Source organism: Lates calcarifer, linkage group LG10, assembly GCF_001640805.2.
Source record: "Lates calcarifer isolate ASB-BC8 linkage group LG10, TLL_Latcal_v3, whole genome shotgun sequence".
NCBI classification, from domain to species: domain Eukaryota; kingdom Metazoa; phylum Chordata; class Actinopteri; family Centropomidae; genus Lates; species Lates calcarifer.
In genome coordinates, this window is record NC_066842.1 from 26,848,659 (window position 1) to 26,873,562 (window position 24,904).

Sequence of the window (24,904 nt, forward strand, 5' to 3'; positions counted from 1 at the left end):
GAAGATCAGTATTGCCTGAGCGTTATGCATTTTTAGTCTAAAAAACACATACATAACATATTGCAAAATATGAAGGATTTATGGGCTGCAGTTGAAAATGTATTTTCCCTTGTTCTTAATTCCACTACAGATATTTCTGTTTTTTATTTGTAGCTGTTGTATAATTTATATTCCAGTTAAGTTTACTCTCTGACATTCACTGTTAGTGATATTTTGCTCAAATTTACTGTTGAAGAAAACAATATCCTACCTCAGCACATAGCTATAAAAATTCACTGTAACATGACCCTTATCATTATCAAGTTGTTTATAAAATATTCTGTAATATTTATATTGGTATCAGTTAAAATTCCAGTAATGCTTGAGGTCTGTAACAGATATGAAACATGTAAAACGTGTATGTGATTATTATTTGAGTAACAAGAATCCGCTGTGAAAAAGTATACATATCTGGTGTTCCTTTTTGTAGTGCAACCTTTTGTGGTTCCACTGAAATGTATTAAGTGGATGACGCCTTAACTCTGTGAAACACTTTAAACTACTGTGAAATGAAAATGTTAAAACCCCACCCGAAGCACTGCTGTCATAGTATTACACTCGTCATTTACAGGCCAAAGACATATTTGCAGCTTGTTGATGAAAAATTCTGATTTTAATTGGACCTGAAAGTTTCGCATGAGGATTTCTTAGTTAGATTTCTGAAAATCCTAATTCTTATCTGACTAATTAATACAAAACTTAAAAACTTCCTATCAGCAGTATGTTCAGCTAGATAAGACAGGATTGCTGAGTCTGGAGACAGTAGTACAGGTGCGGTGTTGGGATCAGCAGTTTGATTATTATTCTAGACACAAGTGTGTTTATCCTCTTTCCCACACTGTGTGTGTGTGTGTGTGTTCTTGGATCTGCCAGCCTGTCTGGAGTTGAAATTCCTTACACGACAGAGATATGCACACCCAGTTTTCCCAAAAGTGCATATACACATGCACACCCATAAAGTATGACTGCTTCCACTGGACATAACAAACAACATGACAGTTTGCTATTTTTAAAACCTTAAAAGTAGAGAGTCATGAAATATTGTCCAGTGGGTTGTGCTAGAACAATGTCATGAATATGATCTGCATATTTCCTGGCAATCTGTTTTACGAAATTTTATTTATAGGTTTTGTGTGGAAATTAGAAATTTTTTAGCAAGATGATGCCACTAGAAGAACACTGATAGGCTGAAGTGTTTTGTGTAAAATCAATATAAAGAATTTTGTAATATTCCCTTTTTATCAGTCAATATTAGTGCATGTCACAGTATAGGTTAAGTCAATTTTTCTGGTAAGTTTAAAGATTCACACAAGCTTTAAACTCCTCCTAGTATTAGAATTAAAACTGAAAAATAACCATGAATTACCTGAGCTGCCAACAAAAAATGTTTTTAAATAAATAAATTACTCCAAAATAAACCAGACCTTAGTCATATTGGTTTAAATCCCAATTCAGATCTCAGTTTGAATCTCAAATATGACAGCAGCATTTCTTTTTATGCTGCTTAAACATACAGATAGTGATGTTGTGGTTTGTTGTTGGCATGTTTCTCTGAGTGCCTCACTGCGTTTTCTAGGGGAGGGGTCGAGACAAATTCTACCAGCTCTGGTCTTGTGGCTTTGAAAGTGAAGTTGATGCTGATGTTTTAAGTGATAAACCTAGTTCGTTATATTTACTGTTTGTTGGCAGAGTTTTTTCAGCATGATTAATGATATTCATCATCAGTATGCTTTGCTGAACACAGTAAAACCATATGGTGTATCAATGGTATATTAGAAATTATAATTTTCTCATTAAGGAAATGTTTCTAACTCAGTAACTGTTTTATCATTTCTATCATCTAGCACTAGCATACAAGAGGTTTAAAACATTGTGAATAATCCTCAGAGGACCATGAATATATACTCCTTGAGATATCTGGTTCCAACCAAATAACCACCATCCTGTTAGTGGGCAAAAACAATGTATAGTAGAAATGGACTAAGTGTTATGCTGTGTGTGTATGTGTGTTTGGGTGCAGGCAGCATTTTTTTCCAGAATGGTCTGGGAAAGAGAGGCCAGAGAGCATCAAACAATAGGTGTGGTGTCACATACTCGCTTAGCACAGGCGTATGGAAGGCAGAGTGTGTGGCACAGAGCCACAGTTCCAGTGTTTATATGAGAACATCAATAGCAGAGGAGATGGTGTGACTGGAATCTGTTGTTATCATTGGGCAGGACTGCACCACTGTTTGGATCAGGTAGGGAACACATAACACAGCACAGTTTGATGGACATTTTCAGGTTGATGAGTTTAACTGTTGAACTTGAAGATGAAGTAGTAGAAGTTTGAGTTGATGGCTCATTAAACTTGATGGGATGTTAACTGATCAGCCAATGGAAATCTACTAATAAGGCAGGAGATTACAGAGGAGATAGGACAGTGGTGTGTGACGGGGGGAGAAATGTGCAGACTACCACTACCCTGTCTGAACAGGGACTCTGACAGAGACATGGAGCCCCTTCAAGGTTGGTGTTTTGTTTTATTAGAGATGTGTTACAGTACAAAAATCCCACGGTTTGGTACATAGCATTATTTTGGTTTTATGGTTCAGTATATTTTTGATATACAAGGGAAAACAAGGAGAGGTGCAGAAGATGTCATTTTTGTAATTTATTGTGGAAAATGTAAACATTAAATGGTGGCTCACTGGTTCTTCTGGCATATGGTAGATGACAAAACAAGCGTTGATGGGAATGTTGTCCTTTCAGCGTACTCTGTGTCGAGACCTACACACCATCTCCTTTTTGGGTGTACACACATACTGTCCGTAATGATAAGCATTCACATACACATGCAAGCTGACGCTGTAAGGTGCTGTGGGCACATCTACAGCAAGCACGCGGGAAGACTGGGGAAGAAGAAGAAGAAGAATAAAGCCAAACATGACAATCCCACCACTGAGCAGTACATGTACTGTTTTACTGTTCTTCTGGTCTTCATAAATTTGCTGGTTATCTGACCATTAATGTGTTTTTTAAGGAGGTGTAAAAGGAGGTGATTGGGTTGGAGGTACCGCAGACCACTGAGCCAGAGATCAAAGGGAATTGTGCAGATGTTTCAGGCCACCAGTTGCAGTTATGCAATTGCAAATCTTTGTGGAGCCCAGTGTGAGAACGATGCAGCAGGCCCCTATTAGAGTTGGATATTTACACTTTGACAGTGCAGTCTTAAATTCTGAACCACATTTAGTTAATTACTGATTTGATGGAGGTTTATCTGCTCTGGACACAATAGATACTACTATAACAGTAAAGAGCATCTTGTGCCTTGTATGTGTGTATGCCTAGAGTTCTGACTCTGAGAACAAGGGGAGACGATTTTGACTCAAATTGAGACAATCAGGTTCACAGAGTTGATAATTGTTGTCTTTCATTGTTTCCCTGATTGAATTTATACAGGCATCTGATTCCCAGACAGCGCTGCCAAAAAATTTACATGCAAGAACCAGATTAGCAAGTAAATCAGCCTGACAGACCTGCTGTGGTTAGAGGATTTAGTGCTTCTTTTAATGACTCAGATACCTCTGAGGAGCTGACACCATTGTTACGTTTCCTTTATTTACCACTATATGCTGGTCCAGCTGTATTTCACATTTATGTAAGATATAGTCAAAGACATAGTCTGTAAGACAGACTTCGACCTCTGAGACATCACTTATGATCTAAACTTTCTCATAGAGACTGTGAACTGCTGTAACAACGACCCCTGATGATTTATCAGGAAATAACAGAGGAAAATCTCTGAATGTGATGGACCCTGAATGAACCAACTTTTCCAGTTGCTCTGTTTGTCTACTCAACACCTCTGGCAGGCTCAGTTTCTCAGTCTGAAATGTGTTTTTTTTTTTTTTTTTTTTTCCCTTTATCTCTCGCTCCCCTTCAGCTACTCTGTCTGTGTGACTACTTAAACTAGGTTAAGTCAACAAATGGTTGACCACAGAGTCCCACAGCACACACACATACACATTTGTAATGATTTCAAGGATGATGAGTAAGAACTAATTACTTTCGCTCCTGCCACTGTTTCTGTTTTATTTTAACACTTTTGCTTTTGGTTAAAAGTAAAATTAAATGTTCCAAGTACGTTATTCACAACACATTTTTCATAAGCAACAAAAAGATGCTGCCAAAATTGTAGCAGTCTGTTTCTTTCAGCTACAATATATATAGCAAAGCACTCTTTCCATCCCTTGTGATTTGGTTCAACTCCATCAGACCTGACCTTTTCTCTCCAGCCAAATGACTGCAGACCTCAGGACTATCTCCCTTTGTTAAATTTCCTGTCAGGAGAGGCAGTTGCATCTGACTTCCTGTAGGATTGTGACATTTCCTGTGCTGGGGGTGGGTGTGGTGGGGGGTTTGGCAGTCATCTTGCAAAGGCTTTTCAGCTGTTTGAAGAAACAGGATGCAGGACATTGGATAGGCCACAGTAGGAAAACACTGCTTTAGCTGACAGAAATTAACCGCTGACTTAAGCCACAATAACAAAACGCTGCTTCAGGCCATAGACTTCAGATGTTAGTTAATGCCCACAGAATGGAAAATGGATTAACCTGCAGACAAGTAGTGCTGAAATTATTTAAACTGAAGCAAAATGTTGCCTTGGTGACACAACAACAGTTGACATAATGTATCCATATACTAGTTGTGGTTTTTAATTATAGCCATTGTAACAGATAGAGCCAGACACAAGAAGGTGTCGAACGGCACAGTGACATCAGAGGCTTTCCAGTGATAATTCCTGCATCAGCTACACAGTCATGGACTCACACAACTAGCATGGAATCTAACACACAAGAACTGGGCCATCAAAGTGACCAAAGCTCTGTTGTAGACCCAATCAGAGTGTATCAACAAAGGTGTACAGAACAGTGAATACTGTTAGACCTCTAATAGTAAGTCTAATAGCTCCATAATTCAGTGGCTGAAATGCCATGGGATTTTTAGAAGAGCTGGATGATTTTTCAGTTTTTGTTGCCCCAAGCCTAGTTTATGTTTTTTTTTTTTAAAAAAAAAGAGGAAAAAAGGAGTTCTAAAACTTTTGAAAGGTAATGTACATCCATGCAGTTTACAGACCCACTTCCAAGTCTGGGTTAGGGTTAGGTGGTTAACCATGCTTTCAGTGTCATCTATGTATAGGTGGTGTGTGCGGTGTGTTTCTACTTTGATTAACTGACTCTTCCATCCATCTACTTAACCTTGTTACAATGAGAAAGAGGCAGTTACAGACATACTGTATCATCATGTGATGCACAGTGCCGAATAGCCGGCAGTGTAGTGAAATGGGGAGGATAATTTACTGTGGTTTTCATTGTGATGTCATACCATTATGTGAGATTATACACATGACACATGATTGTATTTGTCAAGGATCAAGGAAGTCTTTATTATTTGTTATTTTACAATTTGTTTCAAAGCCAGCATTTTTACAAAAGAAACAAACATATATATATATATACCACATACAAGGAACAGTACACCATAATAAATGAACAAGGACTTACATAGAGCTATTTAAAATGATAATACCAGCAGGAATAAAAGAGTTTTTAAACCCTATTAGTCCTGCATCTTGGCACCACAAATCTGCGGGAGCAGCTTAAAGTGATGTGATCACAGTGTACAGATAGCATTGCAGTGATCCTGGTCTGTATGTATCAAACTGCTAAAAGCTAAAATATTTCTCTTATACCCCTACTCACAGACTTTTTTTATTGAATTTCATAAGACTTAAAAATGCTCCTAAATTTAAGAGAACTTCAGAAATCTCTTAAGAGTAAATCATACATGACTGCAGTACAGAGACAGACACACGCCCTCAGTGGTGCCACAGCTGCAACCTAGTAATCTAAAGTGCATGCCATGTAATTGCAACATCCCTGGTTCAGTTCAGACTGGCACCCTTGTACTCTCTTTCCTTTTTTCTGTCCTTCTCAGCTGTCAAACTCTGAAATTACAGCAGAAGTCCTCAGAGAAGTATTAAGTAAAGGCACAGAGTGTATGTTAATATCAGGTGGGAATGGAGTGGCAGTTGCATCAGATGTGCATGAGATGGATGACTGAAGAACATGTCAGTTCGATCCATCATGCTGCGGTGTTAGCAGTCTGCTTATGGTTCTTTTCCTCTGCTCTGTACAGGGAGTCCGTCCCGAACTCTCTCCACCATGTCGCTGTCCGTTCGCCCAGTCAGACGCCTCACCTCCAGATCCATCACTAGGAGCCAGAGTTTTACTGGAGTAAACACCTACGACAAGCCCTACAGGTACACACACACACACACACACAGACACACGATGTGGGGAAGTACACACTTGACAGGACATCCTGTCAGGTGGAGCAGCCTGACTGTGTGTATGTTTATGTGGGGTGGAGATGGACCGATATGGCATTTTTAGATCTGATACAGGTTATTGTTACTTAATTTTCAGATAACAGCTGCATGTGTCCATATAAATTATTGGGATTATGTATTTTGAAATTTCAGACTGGATGGATTGCATGCTACAGAGCAGCTTTTATTCAGATGATCACATTTGAAGGGAATGGTGGTACTTGTTTTCATTATTTAGCTCTTCTTTGTTTAGCTTGCGAGCTAAGCCAAGTTTGTACTGGCTGTGAAACCGCTGACACTCAGGCCTGATAAGCATGAGGATTTATTGACATCAGTGTTGTTTCAGTCATTACTATGACCTCACAAACATTCCCAATGGACTGTGAAATTTGAGGCAATTCATCTTGTAACATCTAATAACACAGTTACAGTTTTGCAGCAATTTGACTTTATTTGAATGATGTTGTTGTGATCAGTGGATTCAGTCACTGAAGAAAATGTGTTAGGAAATTGTTGCTGGACAATTTTCTTTTTCATTATGGACCGAGCTGGGCAGTTCCCCCCTTCTTCCAGTTTTGCTAAGGCTAAACATGTCACATAATCATATCTCACATTTTGCACTGTCCCTAAATAATCTATTACAATGAAAGAGGCAAAAATAAGTAGGATTTCTATATAAGCCCACCGCTACCTCAGCCCCTTTCTTATAGCTGAATTATAATGTGAATTTCTTTGTTATATACCCACACTACATTACACTGCACAAATTTGTCAGTTTTACTATTAGTGGTTCTTACCTGACAACAAATCAGTCATTTGGAACAATTTTACAACTACCCTACACTTGTCTTGTGTGTGCTGGAATAGGCTGGGTCATTTTTGTGACCTATTTACATTACATGCCAAATTATTGAGTTACTACAAGAAATGCTTCCTATCACAGTATATTACTTTATGTTGTTATATCACGAAACTCATTATTCAATGCCAAGATCTCTCATAAAAACAAGAAACAACATCCAGCTTGAATAAGTTACATAATGAAGATTTTCACAGTCTCCTCACTGCTGTTGTGGCTGCATACTCAATGAAACTGGCACAATTGGTACTTGGCCCAAAACACTATTTCTCCTTCATTAATGATTATTTGATTGTGCAAGATGTGTGTAACTATAAAATGAAAGAGAAAATATAACATGAACTTTATAACATGAAAAATATCCCATAGTAATGTAAGAAGGATCTGGTCATAAAGTGAACATGTTGCATGGGGGAGAGTGACAGAGTGAGATGTCAGTCTCATGTAATTTGTTGAGAGACAGTTTGATGAAGCTGGTCTGAGGACGTCAGTTGAGGATGTCTGTTGAGCTGATGTTGTTGATGTTGCAGGAACCTCTCAGTGTTCAGCACTCCAGGTCTCAGCAGGAAGCCCAGCAGAGCCAGCAGGATGTTCACCATGTCCACCAAGTCCAACCCACCACCTAAAGTTCCTCAACCAGAGCGACTGGATCAGGTCTATGAGGCTCTGAAGAAAGGCCTTCAGTGAGTACTCTCACAACACACACAGACACTCATGCATACAGACAGCAACTCTCAGCTTTAATTTTTTAGGGGTCGTTTGCTTGATGCTGCACTAGTGACTGATCTGCAGTTCTGAAGTGTGCTCCTATATTGTTTTACTATTGCAACATGTTTCAGGAGAAAAGAAATGTCCTGGATTGACATTAAATCTCCCTGATTTGATTCCTCAAAGACAATATCACTTGCTCAATTTTCCAACAGTTAAACTTACCCCACACAGAAAAGCCAAGTCAAAAATGAGCAACAACTGCTGCGTTAATGTTAACATGAGGCTCAAAGAACCCATCAAATGGGTAATTGAACCTCGTGGAAACCTCAAAAGTACAACCAATGAAGTCATCACAAACGTTTCAGCCTCTCTGTCCACCATATCATCACCAAACTGTCTGTTTCTCTGTAACCAACAGGCCATTGGTTTACACTTTAAGGAATAGCTGACATTTTGGAAAACAGTCTTCTGGACTTTCTTGCCAAGAGTTAGTTTGGCTTAGCAGACCAAGACTAAGGATTGAAAACAGAGGGAGACAGCCAGCGCTCAGTTTGGAAATCCACCTACCAATACCTCTGAAGCTCAGTAAAGTAGTGCTTTAAAAGATCAACTCTCAAGTGTAGAAAAACACAGTTTACATTGTGCTGGGTGGTGCCACCAACTCAGCTCCAATTCATTTTCTAAAAGAAGTGGTGAGTCACTGGTGAGCAGCACAATGGGTTTAGTCAGTGAGAGACGTCAGGTAGTGCAGAGAGTAAAGTCAAAATCATTTTCTCAAACCCTCAGCACATAAACCCAAAAATATCTACATGGTTAGATTCACTTACCCTTTAACAACTTCTGTCATTGTGTGTTTGTGTGCATGTGCGTGTTTTCAGGTCTTACCTGCAGGTTCATCAGATGGATTTGGACAACCTCAGCAGGCAGATGAAAGAATCAAAGAGGAACTCCAGACTGGTACATCCTCACATCTTACTTTTAATCCTAACTCAGTTACAATTGCATTATGTTTAACGGGGGACACGGGCAGTTTTATCTCTTGACTTTGATTTGTCTTGTGTGTCCCAGTGGTTTCCTAAAGATCTTACCAAGTAGCCAGGTTATTGGCTGGCAAGTAATGTGTCCAATTATGTCACATTCGTCTCAGTCTGTGGCCTTAGGCATTCTTGATGAAGCAAACTATCATTTAACATCAAAAGCATATGATACATTGTGCCTCCACTTGATTAAAATGTGAGGAGTACTAATGACTTGATGTTTTCTTCCTCCTCAGGGTTTCCTGTATGAACTGGACAAGGTGAGCTACTGTGACTTCAACTTACTTCAACTGCAGAGAGGATTTGGAACAGTTTTATTTTACAGATTGGCCTTTATTCCAAATCCTGCCTGTTTTTTAAGTATGCAGTCATATTTTAGTAAGATGCCTCCTGTTTCAAATTGCTATTAATGTAACACTCAGCGCTTCCTCCATGTTTACCTGTAGTTTTTATAAATTCATTATCATGTTTAATTTCCACAGTGCTAATCACATTAGTCATGTCATAGTTGCCACTCTCTCAGTCACTTCTACTCACTACAATACTTTTAATTTGAAACATTTGTAGGAGGTCTTGATGATGAAGTATTTATGGAGCTCCTCTGCTGACATTTGGATGGGAATGAGATCCTGTTCCATGTCCATGACCCTCTTCACAAAGTCGTGGACACGCTTAAATAAGTTGAGGGAATGTGAATGAATTACAATGACATACTTCAGTTACTCACCATTAGACATGGAGTAACTATTAGACACTTAGACACTTTATTCGGCTACTAGGATCTCATTCCCACGTGTTATTAACTCTTGGCCAAACAATATTATTTCCCTTCAAATGTCACTAGAGAGGCCCCGTAAGTATTTGTTTTGTCTTGTGTATGCTGTGGAATTGCTTTACCACTGGATTTCTTATTATTAGTTAGTTATAGTTATTACATTAGAGGTCATTTGCACCACCTCAGTTTTTTAGTAGACACCAGCCTTTATTTGTTGTACCACCCTGAGCCGTAAGCTGAACTTGGGTTAATATACTGTGAAAATAGTTCAGCCTGTGTTGAATAGTAGGAATGAATGTGACTCTGTGCTTCACTCTAACAGCAAGTGAAGGTGACGGAGAGGTATATAAGACGACTGGAGTTTCACCTCAGCAAGGTAAGACCTCCACAATCCCTGTCAGACAATACCTTTTCACATCAGTGAATGTTCTAGAAAAAAAAAAAAACATGTCCAAAACAATTTGGAAATATCATAGACATTTATCATGATTTAACTCTACTTGACTGGTTGTTTTACATTGAGATTGAGTTTTCATTCCTCTGTGCCAGTGATGGCCATGGCCAGGGGCAGTAATGTCTATGTACTGTTTGTCCCATTCGTGGGCACTATTTCTCAGTGAGGCCTTAATGGAATTTCACATACATTCACTGGGACTCTAGGATGAGCTGATTTGCTATTTTTGGCTTAGAGGGAATTCTTTCAGATTCACTTGGACTCAAAGATAAGCTGAAGAAATTTTGCAGGTCAAAGGTCAAGGTCACCATGACTGCACAAAATGTTTTTGGCCATTATTCAAAAATTCACATGCTAGTCAACTGCTACTGCACTGGTTGGTGAAGGAATACAACTGCAAGGCAAGTAATTCTACTTGCACTTGTTCACATTACCTTTCAATCTTTACCATATTTTGTTGTCAGACTACAGAGAGTGGACAAAACAGAAAAACCTTGTAGACTTACTGACTGCTGATACAAATTAGTGGTCAAATTTAGAAAGCCAATGCTGATGAAGGTCTGCTTGAATTTAATTTCCGTTACACATCTAAAACCAAGTACCAGTCAATGATACTGGATGTGTCGACTATAGTAGAGGTCTGACAATCTCCATTTTATCAATTAGCTTTCAAGTCAGCATAATTCAGTGATCAAAACTGAATCTCTTAAATCCAAAGAAGTCTGATGACTCTGTCAGAGCAGATCAACAGACTATAAAAGAAAACACCCAGAGAGGAAATACCACTGCCAAAGATACTTAGTCTCTGTATTTGTAATTAAAGTGGGAAAACAGGAAACTCGATGTAATTTAATTTAAGAGTACTTGTGTTGAACTGTGTAAAGCAATTAATGTCACTGAAAACATGAAATGATATCTACAAATGTCCAGACACCAGAACAACATGACTGTTTCAAATAGATGGAGACCATGGACACAACAAGGCCTCCTGCTGTAGGCTGCTATGGCAATACACAAGCATTACACACCAGGGGCGTTGCTAGGCATCTACTGGGGCACAGGCTCCCCACCGCTAATTCTCCCATGTTCAACAGAAAAAGAATATCCATCCAAAGAATAACAACTCACATTACAGAAGTCATGCAATAATGTTTCAATTAAAATGAGGTCATTTTGTTTCATTAAAAAAAAAAAAACTGACTGACTGACTGTCACGTTACCAGACTTCAGACTGCGCTCAGTGTCTTGCACCAACACATGGGGAAGCTGCGTGTGTGTTGTAGTTCATCTGCTGCTCAAGCACAGTGACATGCACTGACGAACAGGCATAGGTGCATAGGCTATAGCTCCTATGGAGTCTACACTCTCGCTACACGTTTGAGTAGAAATACATCTATTCTTTTCCCATCAGTATGCCGTAATTATCTGAATTAACGCAATGATAAGCATTGTTGAAAATTAATCCTGGCATTTATAGTGGGGCACGTGTACCAGTCAAGGTTGTCTAGCGATGCCAGTACCATACACCGTGTTGGTAGTCCCCAACAATTAAAACTGAAAACACTATAGAGCAGCTTCACAAAGTTCAAACCCATAAGAAACCCAATGAAAAATTTGTGTGCTGACTAAGTGAGTTTTAGGAAAATTATAGGATAATGTCTGGCACTTGGAAACATAATTTTGCTTCCTGTTGCTCAGTAAATCTTGAATCCATTCTTTGTGTTTTTCAGTATCATTTCTGGATCTATGCTTATACTGTACTTAGTTATATAGTCGTGAACAGGAACAAAACAGCAACAAACAGAAACCACACTGTGGCTTTTGTTATACGTCCAGCTCCGTGACTAATTAATTTCCTTCTGGAAACACTGATAAATATCATTATGTGTCATGTGTATAATCTGACGTAATGATATGATATCACACCCAACACCACAGGAAATAATCTTCCCCATTTCACTACACTGTCAGATATTCAGCTCTGCAGTGAATAATTTCTCTCTTTCTTTGTCTTTTACTCCTTGCAACAAGGTCTTGTGGATGGATTAAGTCAGTAACCCATTATGCTTTGGGTTTGTCAGCTGTCTGAATGTCTTGTTAGGCGCTATTAAAATAAACTATACTATTGCAACTCTAGTTTTACTGCAGTAAGATTCAGCTTGCTGGAGACAGAATCTCCTGTTTCATTTACATGTTGAAATGGTTTGACATAGCTCACCTTCCCTGACCACAATGTTTTAATGACCACAATTTGCAATTGTCTGACTGATACAGGCTGTCGCAAAAAAGTCCTCACACTGTTGAAATAACAGTTAGCGAGGAAATTACCTATTCCAGGCAGGAAAAAAGCTGAATGATGGTGGCAAAGAGTCAACAGTGTTGTTGTACTGTGTGGCAAAGGTGATAAGCTTACATTTTATGTGCTGCCCAATACATGTCTATTAGACTGAATGCCTCAGATTATATGATTGTGTACACCCATACACTCTATATGTGTAATATCATTAATTTTATTGCAACAATAACTTATCAGCCACATCACTGTGCTCAGCTGCTGATACAGCAATGACTCAATAGCAATGTCCTGACAAAGATCACAGTACACAAGTAAGGAGTGTACGTAGGGAAGTATCTATGTACTGTGCTTGTGTCAGTGTGTGTTCTCTCTCTTACTGGCAGGCTCTCAGCTGGCAGTAATGCTCGTTCTGGTGGCCTCTACATTAGCCAGCTATCAGTGTTGTCATGAGGTAGGATTTTACTAGCTAACAAACAAAGCTGCTCTCACTGGATAGATGAAATGTGGCCATTCTGTTGGGGTCTTTATGATGGCACATGATAATGCTGCACATGATCTCAACATTGTGATCTCTCTTTGTCTCTCTGCATAATTTAACACTTACTTAACGGGAGATAGGGAAAACTGAATTGTAAGCCTACAAGTCCCCCATATATAAACACACACACACACACAGATATATATGCAGTCTCATTTCCAGTTTTCAGTGAAAAATCTCTGATAAACCTACTGTACACTACCTGCCCAGCACCAGACAGCTGTCAGACAAAGTTAGCAGCTAGTTGGTGAACATAGTGAAGCATTTAGCAGCTTAAAGAGCCAGATATTTTTGGAGCTAAAAGGAGACTGAATAATGGGCTTATATTCAGAAAGAGAAACACAACTCTAAGTGAAGGCTAATTTTGCTGTGTGTCTGCTGGATGTGTAAATAGAGATATAAAATGATAGTATGTCAGTGGAAAGCATACACATGGAGAGAGGCAAGACCAAGTGATGAGGAAATGATTTTAATAGTGCACTTCATACATAGTTTTGAATATGCAATTTAAAAGTTGAATGTGGAGACTGTGCAGGGTGACATATTTTTGCCAGAGGCTGCAACTTAAGCAACCTCTTTTATCACCTTAACTTAAAGGCATGTCTATGACTATGTGTTTCACAAAGTGCCCTGGTTACAACACAAGTAGCCTAGCTCTGTAATGCAGACACTACCTCCTTGGCTGCCATCCTGACCATAGAACCTGCCTGGTATTGACTTGTATTTTGAACTCTCCACTTGCTATGATACTTCTTTCTTCTTTGTGTAGGAAGGAAAGATTAAATGTGCACCCCTTTGCCCTCTCTCCCCAGATTGAGGAGCTATATGAGGCTTACTGTCTGAAGAGGAGACTCAGGGATGGAGCCAACAAGATGGTGAAGGCATACACTGCTTCTCCAGGCAGTAAGGAGGCTAGAGAGAGTTTAACAGAAGCCAATAAAGGCTACAAAGAATACACAGAGGTAAGACAAAGAGGATTGGAGGGATAGGGTGAATGTTAAATAACAGTAATAGTAATCCTTGTGAGAAAAGAGGGCAATTGGATATAACAAAGCATAGCTAATGGGGATCATGCACAGTATCAATGGCAGCACTATAGTTCAAACCTGTTAAGTCGAAATGAAGAAATGAAAGTCACCTCTTCTCTCCTCTGTAGAACATGTGTGTGCTGGAGAATGAGTTGGAGAACCAGCTTGGGGAATTCCACATTAAGATGAAAGGTAAGAATGAAATGGCGAGTTCATACATTTATCTACAGTCTTTACTCCTTCCTCTTATATAATAGAACACTTGTTCTTGCCATGCCTTTAAGACAGTCTTCTTCATATTTGGCATACAGCATCTTTGCACTCACATGATTCAAAGTATCAGAAAATTACTGCTACTCTAAATCTCAAAGCTGGTGTTGGTCAGGTAGTTTTGTGGCACCAACTGGGTAAAATCAGCAATAATATGAAAACAAATTTCCAACAATTATTAGAACTTAGATCATCAGTTTGTTTGGTCTGCTCTGGATGAATAGTAAAAAAATGGCATCTAATTAAAGACTACAGCTGAAATATGCCAGAAAAAATCAGTATTTGCTAGATACATGCCAACTCAAGCACCAGATATGGCATGACCCATTAAATCTCACAAGAGGTGGATGGTAACATGTTTTTTTAGTCTCGCAAAAATAGGTATGATCATCCATTATGTAGCATTTTCATACAGAATTTGGTGCAGATCACCCTGTGTCAGTACAAGGACCTCAGTATACCTGTTTGTCTATTACCTGTTGTAATATCACAGTTAATCATTGATTTGTTTGTTTGTTTTTCTTATCATATAATGATTTATTGGAATCTATGAGAAGCTGATAAGTCACATCAGTTTCTATTTGTTTTTCAGGTCTGGCTGGATTTGCCAGGTTGTGTGCTGGTGACCAGTATGAGGTTAGTCCATCACTTCTCTCTCTTTCTCTAAAGAAACAATTAATGACACAATGTTTTTAAAACCTAACCTTTAATCACTGTTATTCACTGTTGAAAAAAATGGAAGGTTAGAGACTGGTGGATAATTATCAAGAGACCCTGGATCAATCATCATTTCTTAAGTAAAAGTTTAACCACAGCAATTTTAAAGTTAGTGGGGACAGTGTCAAGTGTAAGTGATAAATTAACAATATATAGAATCTTATGTCCCAAAGCTGGCCAGAGATCCTTGGAGGTTTTAGCTGGTAGATGATAAAATATCTTCCATGCAATGTCCCTTTCAGCGGGTAGAATGGTGAGAGCTTTGAAAAGCTAAGCTCTCCCACACTCACAATCTAATTAAATAATTTTAAGATAACCAATCTCAATTTTTGTGTGCGTTTTCGTCTCACTTAGGATGCCTTCAGGCCCACATTCTGTTTATGGTTCTTGGTTGCAAATTTCCTTTCAAGTTCTTACATGTTAACAGGAAGGATTGCCACAATAGTCATCTACATCTGTATTATATGTTCATTCTTTATGTGTCAAAAAAAGATTGACACTGTGTGTATGTGTTTTTGTGTGTCTTTCTGTGTGTGTTTAGATCTTTATGAAGTATGGTCGACAGCGGTGGAAGCTCCGAGGCAGAATAGAGATTAATGCCAAACAGGTGTGGGACAGTGAAGAGATGGTGTTTCTGCCACTAATCAATGAGTTCCTCACTGTCAAGGTCAGTCCCTCCTGATTTCCATGTTATGTGAATTTATTTTTCACTGTGCTTGATTCTGAATACAGCTCCAGAGGAAATGGAATAGCCCATTCATACTGACATACTGGTTCAGGATTCTGTCCCTAGCTAGTTGGTCCTATCCATACAGTCTATGGGCCTATCTTTCACTTTTTATGTTCTTTTTTCTTATCTGAAATTAAACTATTAAAAATATATATATTTTTTTTTTTTGCAGTGGGGACAATAATGTTATTAGTAATTAGTTTGACATTGAATCTGGAGGGCAGAAGACAATGGCAGCACCATCACACAATATTTCTCTGTCTTTCTAGGTGACAGAACTGAAGAGTTTAGCCAATCACGTGGTTGTAGGAAGTGTCTCCTGTGAGACCAAGGACCTGTTCGCTGCACTGCCCCAGACAGTTGCCGTGGACATAAATGACCTGGGTACTATTAAGCTAAGCCTCGAAGTCACCTGGAAGTAAGTTTTGCAAACCATGTTGTGTATTTGAAAAGTACACTAAGCTTCATGAGTTCTGTACTGTTTGTTAATTTAATCAGTAAAGTGTTATTCATCACTTAAATAGTATATGGAGTTTTTAATTCATTCTGTCTTTTGTCTCTGTCTTCTCCTTCCTCCATTTCTTTGCTGCCCCCCACCACCTGCCAGTCCATTTGACAAAGATGACCAGGTGTCAGTGGCAAGCACTGTCAACAAAGCCCCAACCGTCAGTAAGAGATTCTCAACAATCTTCAACCAGACTCCACCTGACACGCCGTCTTTACGTGAACAAGCCTTCTATGTGAGTTCCTCCATATTCTAGTCGATTCTCTTACCCCTGCTCTCTCCAGAGTAATGTTTGACTAAATGTTTTTCAAAGGAGGCACATTTGGCTTAAATTTGCTGACGGCTAGTATTTTGTGCTGATATTCACCACTACCTTTATATTTGACTATTATATAATGTATAAAACATTCAAATGAGAGAGGTGTAGACAACTGAGGAGTGACCAGACTTCTTTTGGACTTACACCCTAATGCATTTAGTTTGTTTCTGGTCTTTTACCAGAGTTTTGGTAGATGTCTAATAAAAGGTAATTAACAGGAAAACACTGGGGGAGGCAAAAAATGATACTGTCAGATTAATCACATTTCTGGAACTGGCCATTGTATACTCATGGACAACTGAGACAACAGAGTTGAGATCTCTGGTTTAGAACCACTACGAGTGAGTTTAGCCACCAACCACTGGTCCCTAACTGCTCCATTGCCCTTTGTTCCACCTGCTGCTACTCTGACGTGCAGTCTCTGCCTCGGAGTCTGATCAGGCGGCAGCACTGGCCACTGCTGGATATCTTCAGAGACACACTTAGCCACAGCTGTTCCTGTAGTGACAACTCACCAACAAGACAGCGCTCTGCTGTAAGTCATGATGCCGTAGAACACCTGGAGATTGTAGAAATGCAGAGTCTGCTGGTGTATTGACTAGTGGCAGCAGTGATGGTGTAGAATATTAGAAACCTAGAACCGTAGTCTCCAACTGTTTGCTCATAGATTCATGGTGCCATGAGGTATGTATGCAAGGTTTCCAAACAGCTATCCAGCTGATTTCACTGATTGGCTCCTATTTGAGAGCAGGAAGTAGAAATCTGATGCTGTAGTGTTTGGTCAAACTGAAGTCTGCACATACTGTATATGACTCCTCTAGACAATCCTCTTAGCCACCCCTGTTGTAAAATTATGATGATAAACTTTGGAGAATCACGTATCTATAAATCTGTGTGTATACCACTTGATGTAAGTGATGATAGTGTAAAACCTGTGAGACTATAGAGGATTTAACTTTTTTTTTCTTTTATCACAACCTTGGCCAAATGTTTGTAATTTTGGCCATACTAAGACAGATTGTAAACAAACCTCCAGGTGAGCATGTCCAGAAGAGAAAACAAAGGTGAATGGTAAAATGATAACCAAAAGCTTATACCTATTGTACAACTATGTACCATACTTTTGACCTCCAAATGAAGTACTGTAGATAATCTGATACTGTATCAACCAATAACATTGCCGTGTTCCCAGATCTCAACAATTGCTTGGATGAGTATAAAGTCATTTTAATTGATATAAATTATTGCCAAAACTATGATTGTAAGGACAAAATTGTAATAAATAGGAACCATCCTATGGTCCTTGAACACCTAGTAATGTAATACTGAGTGCAAAGGCTCTTAACACACAACACTAGGTAAAAACCTAGTATACGAGGGGGCTTCAAAAAGTTTGTGGAAAAAGTACATAGCTAAAAATCATATGCAGGGATTTTGATCTCAGTGCACCTGTACGTTCTCGTACTAATGTGTCATAACATGTTCTAACATCAACCCTTAAATGCATGTTGCAACGCAAAAATAAACATCATAACTTTTCCAACTGTCCTTTTTCCACTGACTTTTTGAAGCCTTCTCGTATAGCCGGACTGCTGTTAACTCATTATATCATTGCGTTTCCACTTTTGCTGTGTGCGTTCCTATCAGGGCCCCACTGTTGCCGTCCGACCAAAAAGTCATGACAAACTCTTCTCCATTATGATAAAACACTTAAAAAGCTAGGACTTTGAATCCATACTACTGTAAGGGTTTCATATGACATGTTATTTGACCTCGTCTAAAGGCAAAACTTTGCTCTTTTCACAAAAAAACACAATGTATCTCTTTTCTATTTGGTCAAGAAATTGTGTTAGCTTATAAATCCCTGTGCAGTCACTTATCTCCTCAAACACCTCAAATAGCCTTTATAATTATATATATAATTGTGGCAGGTGCATTAGGCATCAGAATGTATTCACCAATTACATTTTAATTTAATCAGACTTCTATGTATTTGTCCATATCCACCCCTTTTTCATGCTCTCCTCTTTCAGAACATGCTCCGTCGTCATGAAGAGTTAGAGAATGGAACAGCTTGGTCTAATTCATCTGAATCTTCTGATGACTCCTCTAGTCCTCAGCTATCTGTAGGAGGGCTACGCAACTCTACAAATCATAAGGTAACACACAACAGACACTTAACATTGTTATGATCTGCAGTTTTGTGCTGTAATGATAGTAATATTCTGATTCTATCTAGCTCTACTCTCTGTTAATAATTGTATTCTATGAAACATGCCTGTCATTCAGTAAGATAAGAATGTAGACTTTACCCAAAACCGTACTGTTGTGTGTCAGCAGCCATGCATAGAGCTCACCATTGGCTTCAGTTTAGTTAGGTTAACAACCTTCTGACTTTTCTATTCTGTCTGTGGTTCTCAGCCCCAAGGCTCACAAAATACATAGTAGTTTTCAAGTTTTTTCAAAGAACACTCATTTTTAAAGAAGCAGCTCCTAAAAAAAATATTTCCTAAAAATATTTTCCTAAAACATACTGTAATATTGTGAACGCACACTGTGAGTATAGAATCAACAGTTTTTATGTCAAAAAGTGACAGCTTTTATATTTATCTGTCACATCCGTTTCACCTAGAGGTCTTTCCTCTCACTCTCCTTAGGGGACCTGAGGAAACTATCCTATCCTGGAATAACGATTGGCCTTTTATGTTGCAATTGTCTAAACTCAACCTCAGGTTAATTAAAAGAGGTGGGGGACCGGGTCTGTTTCCTGGTCAGTGAGAATTGGCATACTCAAGATAAAGATACTTCCTGTGTTGCCATATCCTTAATACCATGTAGCCACATTCACTTCTGAATGGCTTTTTTGTCAAGATGGGCACACAGGTTAGGTGAGTTACACAGACTGAAGGGACAAGGTCTAAGAGGCTCAAACATAATACCGGACAGCCCAACTACAGCATATATACGTGTGTGTGAGTGGGTAAATTAAGTTACTAACACATGGCGCACATGCAGAAATAATGCAATTTTTTGTTGGTAATAGATACAATCAGAGTTTTTCCTTGACTTACAAATGCATAATTTTGTCCAAACCTTAATCTATGCATGATACTTCTCACATTTTATTTTGCTGTCTGTGTAGAAATTATTTTAACGTCCATAATCATAATCATGTATTATTACGCACCTGCAACATCTGTGGCCTCAAGCCTGCCTTGAGTGAATATCTTTAGTTTTTGCATTCACTGAACTGTTTAGATTTTGGAGGTTAAAGGTCAATATCACTGTTGCAGCACACAACATGTTTTTTGCCATATCACAAGCATTCACATGCTAACCACCTAGTAACTGCACAGGTTCTCAGAGGCACACACTGCAAGGCAGTAATTCTAGTTATTTTGAAATTAAAGCATTAAAACAAAACACAGTGATGCTCACAGGAATAAGGTAAAGGTAAAGAAAAGGAGATCAGTGGGGAAAATTTCAATTATTTGTGTTATCTGATGAAAACACATCCATAGAGGTAAAATTTTAGAAGAGATTTAAAGGTTGCACAGAATCTGTGAGCCTCCGATTCGAGTCCTGAATGACAAGGCCCAGTCAGTGCTTCTTTGTTATTAAACAGTTTAAGACCCGCTACAGGATCTAAAACTGCTGTGCACTGGCTCATGAGGAGTCAATAGGTCTCCAGTTGACGAAGGGGCCAGCCCATGAAGAGCTCTAAAAGTGATTTGTAAAATTTTAAAATCAATTCTAAAATGGATTAGCAGCCAATGTGCTAGAACCACAATTATGCAATGTCATCTGTTATAATGGCAGTTCTAAATATTCCCCTTGGGGTAATTGATCTGCACGCCACAGATAATACCCAGTATCAAACTAATGATCAGTTGAACTAAGTTTGATCAACCGGAATGTTTTGATTGTAGAACATTGTGGTGTTTCTTTACTATGACTACTATCAACTCTCTTGGTGAATCAGTGTGTCCATGTCTCTGTCACTCTGTAGGCAGTGGTGGTGACACCAGACATTCAGCCAGCTGTAACAGGAAGTTCCTACCCACAGCCTGACATCTCATTCTGCCTCCGAGACTCCTCTTCCCCAACTCCAAACTCCACTCACAAAGCCAGCACCATCAGTGAGGTTCCCAACACACCGCAACACCAAGCAGAGAGCAACAGGTATTGTTCCATCTGGTTTTCGAGCTTTTTGGGGAGAAAATGTTTTTTTAATCCTAGTCTACGTTCTCATAGTTTGACACATGTCCAAATCATATTTGTTGACTGATTACTTGTTACATCTGCCCACATGCATAGGGAGGGGTTTACATGCTTGGTATATAGTGTGTTCTGTCAGTAATACCAAATCATTTACAGGGAAGAGGCGAAGGGCACGGTCACTGTGATGACAAAACCTGCCAATGAGGAAGAAGATGCAGGGAAACAGTCTCCCATAGCAACAGAGGATGGGGTGGTGACCAACAGCCACACCTCACGCAGCTACTCGCGCTCTCTGAGCCACATCAGTGAAAGTAGCGCTGATGGCATTGTGTTGACGGACAGGTCAGCCGGCGAAACAGGGGAGGTGATGTCTTTGGCCTCCGGGATCTCCATCAACGACATTGAAATGGAGATGCCCAGTAGAACTCCTGAGCCGCCCAGCTCTGCTGCTGCAGACACTGGTGTCATCGAAGAAAACAAAACAGCTGATAATGTCCCAAATCAACACCCAATCAGGATGCAACAGGACACATCCAGCCCTGTTCTCACATCCTCCTCTACCAGGACTGAAGGAATGGACTATAACACTCCATCACAAATGAACACACTCCCACACCCAGAGTGCAGCCAACTTCCAGACAGTGGGGATGTGACATATGTAGCCCGGCGGGTGCCGGTGGAGGAGGAGATGCCAGGTGCAGGTGCAGAATCTCAGTCCAGAGAGGGTGATGGTCCTGTGGACTGTGGGCTAGAGGATGCCCTGGGAGTTGTAGTTTCCTCTCTGGATGATTACAGAGGACAATTCCCTGAGTTACAACTACTGGAACAAGAGCTCAAGCTGCTGCAGGTTACACTGAAGGTGAGGATGGAGCATGTGTGAGAAACATGAGAAGTTGTATCCAGAAGCTGGTAGAGTAGCCTGAAAGTACACTGAAGTAAAAGTACTGTTACTGTGTAAAAACAAGTACTCAAATAGAAAGAAAATGTGTAAAAAGTGTCTGGTAAGTAATTTAGTAATTTACTACATTACAGAAAAAAAGGCACACACACACACACACACACACACACACATATATGTATATATATATATATATATTACATACATGCAGCCTTAGTGATGTGCTGTCTGTGATATTCATATATTATCAGTGTATTGATATTATAGGTGAGTACCTAATATGCCATGCTTGCATATAGATGTCACAACATACAGATTACAACATGCAGCTTGTGTGTGCTGTGTGTGATATGTTATCAGTGTTTGATATTAAGTGGAACATGTTTTGTAGTCCAACTATGACTCTGTGTGTGTGTGTGTGTGTGTGTATAGGGTGGTAGGCACAGCCGGTCGCCCAGCGTGGTCAGCCTCACGGTGGAAACAGCTCTGGGCAGCTTTGATTTCCTCAACACGTCTGACTGGGAGGAAGATGAGGAGGAAAAGGGTGACAAGAGGAATAGAAATGGCAGGTCAGTGCTGATAATGAACTGTTGGAGACCAACCAAATTTTGCACACATACATTACATACATAGGAATAGCTCAACAGCTCCTATATCAAGTGAATAACCTTCCACAGCTTAATTTGTGGATAGTAAGCAGACATGTTGAGGAATCTCTGTTATTCCAGGATCTTGCTGCCATCTAGTGGAGCTCTGTGCTATAAACATATGAATAGGATGGAAAAATATATAAAAATATAAGCTTTAATAACTTCCTCAAAATCTTGAAATATGCCTTCACCAGGATTTATTTACTGCTCTAACTAGCTGCTATCACTTGTTCACCATAGAGTAAGGTAATGTAATCTGTGCATTTTAATGGCTGGTTAACCTATTTCAAACATTAAAGCATCCATGTTGAAGAAATTAAAAAACAATGTTGCTGTAGGAACGCTTAAAATAGCCACAAAAGTAGTCATATGAAAACTAAAGAAGAATCTACAGTCATAGTCACTCTGTTGCAGCTGTACTCATGCACAGTGGTGCAGTGTGCTAAATGGTAACATAACATAAATGGTAACATATAGTTTAATATACTAACATTTGCTGATTAGTACTAAATACAAACTACAGCAGAGGCAGATGGGAATGTCACATATCTGATCATAAATCAAAGTATTGGACAAAGTACTAAGTTGACCTGATGATGGCACCAGAGGAAAGGCTAAGGGATCAACAAGGTTATTGCAGTTCATCATGAGGGGACCAATGAGTGTCAGGTGGTATGGGTTTAGAGTAGGAGTACACTAACCCATTCTTTGAAAGGAGAGTTTATCAAGAAAAGGCATGAGCAAAAGATAGTAGCCAGTGATATTTACCAGCTCTCAAACAGAGTTGGAGCTGCTGCCCTCAGGACAGAGCTACAGCCTGAAATACAAACATTCTTTCATAGTCTCTGCAATAATATTCACTTTTCTATATCATCAAATAATTTGCACCATCTCTATATCACTGTAATACATTTCCTCCTATTCTTTCTTATGCTTACTGATAATGTGTTGCTTGGTTTATAGTGTCTGTTAATGTCTATGTCTTTATGTCCTGAGCTTAATTCTCTGAACTGAACTGAACAATCCAGTCGACCCCGACCCCTTAAACGTTGAAAATACCTCCTGTATGTGTGTCAGGTCTCTGCAGGACAGAGGCTGGGACAGCCCCTCCTCTCTCACCTCCCCCCTCACCACAGGCTGCACCACCTTAGACTGCTCCCTGGTGGTCCACTTGAAGAACTGCAGTGCGCAGTTGTTGGTAAGAGACCTCAAGAGAGACCTCAGCACTGTCCTCTAGTCATTTCCCACACTTGGATAGAGGTCTCTAACTGCCGTAATTACATATGCTTATGTGATATTGTTACCTTGAATTCAGTCTGTCAAGGTTCCGGCTTAGCGGTGATATTTCCTTTGTTGATTTATCTTGGACAGAAGCAGCACCATAAAGATGAGAATTGGAGATAAAAGTATTTCTGTTCATCATTTGCTCTGAAGTAGTGGGTGGAAGGAGCTTTAATAATGGTTGATATTACTTTTTTCCAGGAGAAAATGAAACCATAATCAAAAGTTTGTTATTTACAGATTAATAAATTTGTTTTGCCTGTAGAAATCAATAAATCAATTTTTTAATTCTTTTCTTAGTATAGTTTTCATTATAGTTAAAAGTAGTGACAGTGTCACTACTGCTGTCACTGAAAAGTAGTGTCATCCAGCATGAAGCAGTAGCAGACTCAGTCACACTTGTGGTGATAGTTCATATATGACATGCTGTATTAGTAAAGGCAAATTTTCTGTGGCAAACCAAGATTGGTTAGTTATTTTAAACAGGTGCCATATAATCAATTAAAGTGCATCATATCCATAGTATTAGAGGTGGACTACAGAGAACCAAATCAGTGTTGTGGTTAGAAAAATGATGTTGCTGCTCTGAATAAATGCATAAATTGACATATGGCGTCATGTCTGTAGCGTCTGGGCATGTTTGGTCCTCTGCGGTGTGGAGAGATGTACGCCTTAGACAGACTGCTGAGAGAAGCTCGAGTGCTCGAAATCATCCGACGCATCACCAAGGACAACCCCAGACGCCTCAGACAGCCTGCTGAAGGTAACTCCTAGTATCTATACATCTGTCTGTACTCCACTGTGTATCTGTCAGAACATACCTTACATTAAAATGACTACACTGTTATCTCAGCCTCAGACTGATCAAAACATGTTAAACTACAACAACACACAGCTACTAGAAGCACAGAATATACTTCCACTAAATCTGCACAACCTTCTGAATTTGTTTTGTAATTATAGACAACATTTAGAATCATTAACTGTGCAACTTCATCTGCATTTTCATCAAAATACATTTTGTGATAGACAAGGCAGATTTTTGAGAATGCAGAAATCTTGGGAATAGCTGCGCTTCATGAAGGCAGATTTTAAGTGACCCAGACACATGTCCACTGAGTTTCAGCTATTTCAGTGCATCATGTTCCTGTAGCACCACTTATAGTTCAAATGCCACCAATTCACTCAGAGCTGATGTGTGTA

The 24,904-nt window shown here is 39.3% G+C and overlaps 1 protein-coding gene across 2 annotated transcripts in view; it reads left to right on the forward strand.

Annotated features, from left to right (window-relative positions):
• Nucleotides 1-24,904, forward strand: part of ripor1 (RHO family interacting cell polarization regulator 1) — a 51,307-nt gene that overhangs the window by 20,355 nt on the left and 6,048 nt on the right. For both annotated transcript variants that reach the window (XM_018678596.2, XM_018678595.2), the window contains exons 2-18: nt 6,220-6,343; nt 7,802-7,954; nt 8,861-8,939; nt 9,256-9,279; nt 10,117-10,170; nt 13,895-14,044; nt 14,239-14,302; nt 14,973-15,016; nt 15,639-15,764; nt 16,097-16,245; nt 16,435-16,567; nt 18,685-18,810; nt 20,661-20,833; nt 21,029-21,731; nt 22,203-22,339; nt 23,498-23,618; nt 24,329-24,464. In XM_018678596.2, coding sequence (XP_018534112.1) covers nt 6,246-6,343; nt 7,802-7,954; nt 8,861-8,939; nt 9,256-9,279; nt 10,117-10,170; nt 13,895-14,044; nt 14,239-14,302; nt 14,973-15,016; nt 15,639-15,764; nt 16,097-16,245; nt 16,435-16,567; nt 18,685-18,810; nt 20,661-20,833; nt 21,029-21,731; nt 22,203-22,339; nt 23,498-23,618; nt 24,329-24,464 — 2,470 coding nt within the window. In that variant the 5' untranslated portion in view covers nt 6,220-6,245. The remainder of the gene's footprint in view (nt 1-6,219; nt 6,344-7,801; nt 7,955-8,860; nt 8,940-9,255; nt 9,280-10,116; nt 10,171-13,894; nt 14,045-14,238; nt 14,303-14,972; nt 15,017-15,638; nt 15,765-16,096; nt 16,246-16,434; nt 16,568-18,684; nt 18,811-20,660; nt 20,834-21,028; nt 21,732-22,202; nt 22,340-23,497; nt 23,619-24,328; nt 24,465-24,904) is intronic.